General features: G+C 48.0%; 1 protein-coding gene across 1 annotated transcript in view; it reads left to right on the top strand.

Annotated features, from left to right (window-relative positions):
• The first annotated feature begins 205 nt into the window (after nt 1–205).
• LOC140901068 (adhesion G protein-coupled receptor E3) overlaps nt 206–6,000 on the top strand; it is a 28,999-nt gene continuing 23,204 nt past the window's right edge. The window contains exons 1-2 of the mRNA XM_078849702.1: nt 206–265; nt 2,868–2,945. Of these exons, the coding sequence (XP_078705828.1) occupies nt 235–265; nt 2,868–2,945 (109 nt within the window). The 5' untranslated portion in view covers nt 206–234. The remainder of the gene's footprint in view (nt 266–2,867; nt 2,946–6,000) is intronic.

The following is a 6,000-nucleotide window of genomic DNA, read 5'->3' as shown; positions in this document are numbered from 1 at the left end:
TCAGGGGTTGGGGAAGATAATAAATAATAAAGGGCCCATCCCCTTAGTGGGATCAGCTGCTGACTTCCTTGAGGTGAACTTGGCCCAAAGACTCTGTTTCCAGACACCAGAGATAAGGGGAGTAAAGAGGAAGTTGCTGTGAGCGAGTTTGTGTCAGTTCTGCTTGTGGGTTTGTTTTGGGTTAATAAGGAAGGTGCCAGGGTCAGAATCCCAGAGCTTGTCTTCTGAGCAGCCATGGCACGCCGAGGCTTCGCGTTTCCTCCAAGTAAGTAGAACCGAGTTAGTGATGACAGAGCTGTGGTGTTTGGGAGAGTGTGGCAGGGAAGCCGCTATCCGCTGAATAGCTGGGAGTAGCCAGCTGGCAACTTATTGGAGATGCCAGGGAGGGGAAGTTAGAAGGGTTCTGTCCTGAAGTACTTCGGAGGTTCCCTGGCCTATCAGGGTACATCTACACAGCCTGTGGCAGGGACCCTCCAAGCCCACCTTGACAGACTCAGGCTTTTGCTACCATGATAAAAAGAGCGGTGTAGTCAGCACTTTTAAGTTGTGGTTTGGACCAGCTGAGGCCCATTCCTTTCCCTAGACTTCAGAGCCTGACCTCCAGTCCAAGCCACCCGCAACTTAGAAGCTCTGTGTACTCAGCTACTTTTAGCACAGGAGCCCGAGCCCGAGTCTGTCGAGCTGGGTTCTGAGCCCTGCTGCTGCAGTCTGCTGCGCGGTGTAGATGTACATTCTGTTACCAGCTGGGCTTCACAGGTGGACAGAGAGCAGCTGCAGCACCAACTCTTGGCTAAACAGATTAGCAAGATACATGCTCTCCTGCAAGCTTACGGTGCATCTTGCCCCTCTCTAGGGCATGTGTTTGTTTCCTTGCTGAGCATTGGGCATGCTGACCCATGAGGAACAGATGGGAGAAGGTTATATCTGACAGAACCCAAATGACAAGGGCAAAGGGGGAAAGCCCTGTGTGGTGATTGTAAAAAGAAAAGGAGTACTTGTGGCACCTTAGAGACTAACCAATTTATTAGAGCATAAGCTTTCGTGAGCTACAGCTCACTTCATCAGATGCATATCGTGGAAACTGCAGCAGGCTTTATATATACACAGAGAATATGAACCAATACCTCCTCCCACCCCACTGTCCTGCTGGCAATAGCTTATCTAAAGTGATCATCAGGTGGGCCATTTCCAGCACAAATCCAGGTTTTCTCACCCTCCACCCCCCCACACAAATTCACTCTCCTGCTGGTGATAGCCCATCCAAAGTGACAACGCTTTATACAATGTGCATGACAATCAAGTTGAGCTATTTCCTGCACAAATCCAGGTTTTCTCACATCCCCCCCACCCCCATACACACACAAACTCACTCTCCTGCTGGTAATAGTTCATCCAAACTGACCACTCTTCAAGTTTAAATCCAAGTTAAACCAGAACATCTGGGGGGGGGGGGTAGGAAAAAACAAGAGGAAACAGGCTACCTTGCATAATGACTTAGCCACTCCCAGTCTCTATTTAAGCCTAAATTAATAGTATCCAATTTGCAAATGAATTCCAATTCAGCAGTTTCTCGCTGGAGTCTGGATTTGAAGTTTTTTTGTTTTAAGATAGCGACCTTCATGTCTGTGATTGCGTGACCAGAGAGATTGAAGTGTTCTCCGACTGGTTTATGAATGTTATATGGTGATTGTGTGAATTTTGGTAATGATTTATGATTCCTGTGCATGCTTCAGTTTCCCTCCGGCCTTTGCATTTCTGTGCATTGAGCGTAAAGGGATATGATGTGGTATTTGACTCAACAGTCTGGCTGGAGACCAGAGTCATTAACAAACTAAGTAAAGAAAATTTACACCTGTGAATGGAGGGTCTGGAAAAGACAGCGGAAACCCCAGTGGCCAGGACATTCACTCCTTGTGATCAACAGCTGAGAGGAAGGAGATTTCCTGGAGGCTTGCAGGGCAGCAAACCAAATGCACTGTGCGGGAGAACAAAGGGGAAAGGTGACAGGTGGCTGGGTTTAGAGCTGAGCTTTCAGAGACACAGGAAACACACCTGGAACTAAAGGAACAGAGACGGTGAGAAAGTGCCAAGACGGTTTGTTCCTACAGCAGCCTGACTCATGGGAGCTCTGGCATTGGTCAGCATGGACCATGTCTTAACCTGTGCCTCTCTATGCTACAGTAAGGACTGTTGGATTCTGTAGGCCAGGTGGCTAATACATTCTTAGCTTGTTTTGAAAAGGCTGCCTGGCATTACTGAAAATACTCACTGAGAGCATTGTTCCCTGAAGGAGTACAGAACAAACCTCCCACTGGAGTCTGGCTCTGCTGGACTTACTACTGGGAGCCATGGAAAATGATGGGGATTGCTGGCACCCAAAGGCCTAGTTTTCGAGGCCACAGGTCTGCCCCTGTGGAACTGTGTGGGTCCTTGGGGCCCAGCACATTACAGGGATCTCTCCAAAGGGACTGGTTACAGGCTGTGTCATAGACCAGACCCTGTGACTCCATGACACCCTGCCCCAGGCCATTGAGAAGCTACTCAGACTCCAGCCTCCCAGCTGCCTCCTACAGGGCATCAGAGGGTGAGACTAGAATGGAAAAATCCAGTTTCTACCTTCCATTCTCCCCACATCAATGAGGTCCAGTGCCCTGATCCTATTTCTGATCTCCTAAGTCCCAGGATAAATTCAGGATTACGCCAATAAAAGTAAATCAATGGAGTCATTCCAAATTGACACCAGTGTAACTGAGATTAGGTTCAGACTCATACAAAGGTGCTTAGACTCCTTTATTTAGTAATGTCTCCCTGTGTTATTTGCTGCCATATCTTAGATTTTAAACAAATTTTGTTCATCTTCTCTCAAGTGTTTTTCCTCCTTGGACTGTTCTGGTTTCTACCACCAGCAAGTACCCAGATGACAAACAGAATTGGTAAATTCTCAGGTAAGTGAAACATAATGCCTTGTGTACATTGGTGAGGCCTCATCTGGAGTACTGTGTCCAGTTTTGGGCCCCACACTCCAAGAAGGATGTGGATAAATTGGAGAGAGTCCAGCGAAGGGCAACAAAAATGATTAGGGGTCTAGAACACATGACTTATGAGGAGAGGCTGAGGGAGCTGGGATTGTTTAGTCTGCAGAAGAGAAGAATGAGGGGGGATTTGATAGCTGCTTTCAACTACCTGAAAGGGGGTTCCAAAGAGGATGGCTCTAGACTGTTCTCAATGGTAGCAGATGACAGAACGAGGAGTAATGGTCTCAAGTTGCAGTGGGGGAGGTTTAGATTGGATATTAGGAAAACCTTTTTCACTATGAGGGTGGTGAAACACTGGAATGCGTTACCTAGGGAGGTGGTAGAATCTCCTTCCTTAGAGGTTTTTAAGGTCAGGCTTGATAAAGCCCTGGCTGGGATGATTTAACTGGGAATTGGTCCTGCTTCGAGCAGGGGGTTGGACTAGATGACCTCCTGAGGTCCCTTCCAACCCTGATATTCTATGATTCTATGATTCTATGTGTAACGTTTCTGTGCCCATAATAAGTGAGTATCATATAGAGTGTCTGTCATGAAGCTGGTATTGGCTTGGCAGCTCTCAGCAGCATTCTCTGGAGTCTAATGTGGGGGTTCACTGCATCTGGGTCATTAGGCGCAGCGGAATGCCCAGAGGGGTGGGTCCACCTCAGGTTCTAAACAGGCCCTGAAGGGAAAACCCAGAATTTTGAGAACAGGGAAGATTGGGTGTTAGGGATAATTCCTCCTTCTCTGTGTTCGTTTATTCATTCACTCCCTCTTTCTCCCTCTGTCACTCCTTAGGGTATTCTAGTTTTAGTCTGCTCACACTCTGTCCCATGGTGGACAAGAACCTCTTTCTGCTTCCATGTCCCACTGAGAGGTCTTTTAATAGTGTCACTAGGCCATACTGAAAAGCCAGAGGTGGGCCCAGAAAGCGGTAGCTGGTGACTTCCTATACTGGACTGCAGTCCCTGGAAGTCTGTCAGAAAGGAGCGAGGGAGAATGAAGTAGCAGTAACTCTGGATCTGTCGTTTTGGCAGCTTCCTCTTTAAGGAGCTGTGAGTATTACAGAATTGCAAATGAAAATTGAGATCCTGATCAATTTCATGTAGAAACTAGAAGCGCGGGGAAATTCTTATTGCCAAGAAGGCCAGTGGCACATTGGGCTGTATTAGTGGGAGCAGTGCCAGCAGATTGAGCGAAGTGATTATTCCCCTCTATTCAGCACTGGTGAGGCCACACATAGAATCATAGAATATCAGGGTTGGAAGGGACCTCAGGAGGTCATCTAGTCCAACGTCCTGCTCAGAGCAGGACCTAATCCCCAACTAAATCATCCCAGCCAGGGTTTTGTCAAGCCTGACCTTAAAAATCTCTAAGGAAGGAGATTCCACCACCTCCCTAGGTAACGCATTGCAGTGCTTCACCACTCTCCTAGTGAAACAGTGTTTCCTAATATCCAACCTACACCTCCCCCACTGCAACCTGAGACCATTACTCCTCATTCTGTCATCTGGTACCACTGAGAACAGTCTAGATCCATCCTCTTTGGAACCCCCTTTCAGGTAGTTGAAAGCAAATCCCCCCTCATTCTTCTCTTCTGCAGACTAAATAATCCCAGTTCCCTCAGCCTCTCCTCATAAATCACGTGCTCCAGCCCCCTAATCATCTTTGTTGCCCTCCGCTGGACTCTTTCCAATTTTTCGACATCCTTCTTGTAGTGTGGGGTCCAAAACTGGACACAGTACTCCAGATGAGGTCTCACCAATGCTGAATGGAGGGGATCGATCATGTCCCTCGATCTGCTGGTAATGCTCCTACTTATACAGCCCAAAATGCCGTTAGCCTTCTTGGCAACAAGGGCACAATGTTGACTCGTATAAAGCTTCTCATCCACCGTAACCCCTCAGTTCTTTTCTGCAGAACTGCTGCCTAGCCGCTCAGGCCCTAGTCTGTAGGGGTGCATGGGATTCTTCCGTCCTAAGTGCAGGACTCTGCACTTGTCCTTGTTGAACCTCATCAGATTTCTTCTGGCCCAATCCTCTATTTTGTCTAGATCCCTCTGTATCCTATCCCTATCCTTCAGCATATCTACCACTCCTCCCAGTTTAGTGTCATCTGCAAACTTGCTGAGGGTGCAATCCACGCCATCCTCCAGGTCGTTAATGAAGATATTGAACAAAACCAGCCCCAGGACCGACTCTTGGGGCACTGTGCTTGATACCGGCTGCCAGCTAGACTTGGAGCCATTTATCACTACTTGTTGAGCCCAAGGATCTAGCCAGCTTTCTATCCATCTTATAGTCCATTCATTCAGCCCATACTTCTTTAACTTGCTGGCAAGAATACTGTGCGATACCATATCAAAAACTTTGCTAAAGTCAAGGAATAACACTTGGAGTATTGCAAACAGTTTTGGTCCCCCCACTACAGAAGGGATGTGGACACATTGAAGAGAGTTGAGTGCAGGGCAATGAAAATGATTAGGGGGCTGGGGCACATGACTTACGAGGAGAGGCTGAGGGAACTGGGGTTAATTTAGTCTGTAGAAGAGAAGAGTGTGTGGGGGGATTTGATAACAGCCTTCAACTACTTGAAGGGGGGTTCCAAAGAGGATGGAGCTCGGCTGCTCTCTGTGATGGTAGATGACAGGAAAAGGAGCAACCATCTCAAGTTGCAGTGGGGGAGGTATATGTTGGATGTTAGAAAACACTATTTCACCAGGAGGGTGGTGAAGCACTGGAATGGGTTCCCTAGGGAGGTGGTGGAATCTCCATCCTTAGAGGTTTTTAAGGCCTGGCTTGACAAGCCCTGGCTGGGATAGTTTAGTTGGTGTTGGTCCTGCTTTGAGCAGGGGATTGGTCTAGCCCAGTGCTTCTCAAGCTATCTGATGTGGGGGACCAGCAATTTTTTTTTCCAATGTGCGCGCAGACTGGCAGCTGATGGCTTGCAGACCAGCGCCGGTCCACGGACCACCACTTTGAGTAGC

The sequence above is a fragment of the Lepidochelys kempii genome, chromosome 20, assembly GCF_965140285.1.
Source record: "Lepidochelys kempii isolate rLepKem1 chromosome 20, rLepKem1.hap1, whole genome shotgun sequence".
Taxonomy (NCBI): Eukaryota; Metazoa; Chordata; order Testudines; family Cheloniidae; genus Lepidochelys; species Lepidochelys kempii.
The sequence above is the reverse complement of the archived record's forward strand: the minus strand, read 5'-3'. Positions and strand labels throughout refer to the sequence as shown.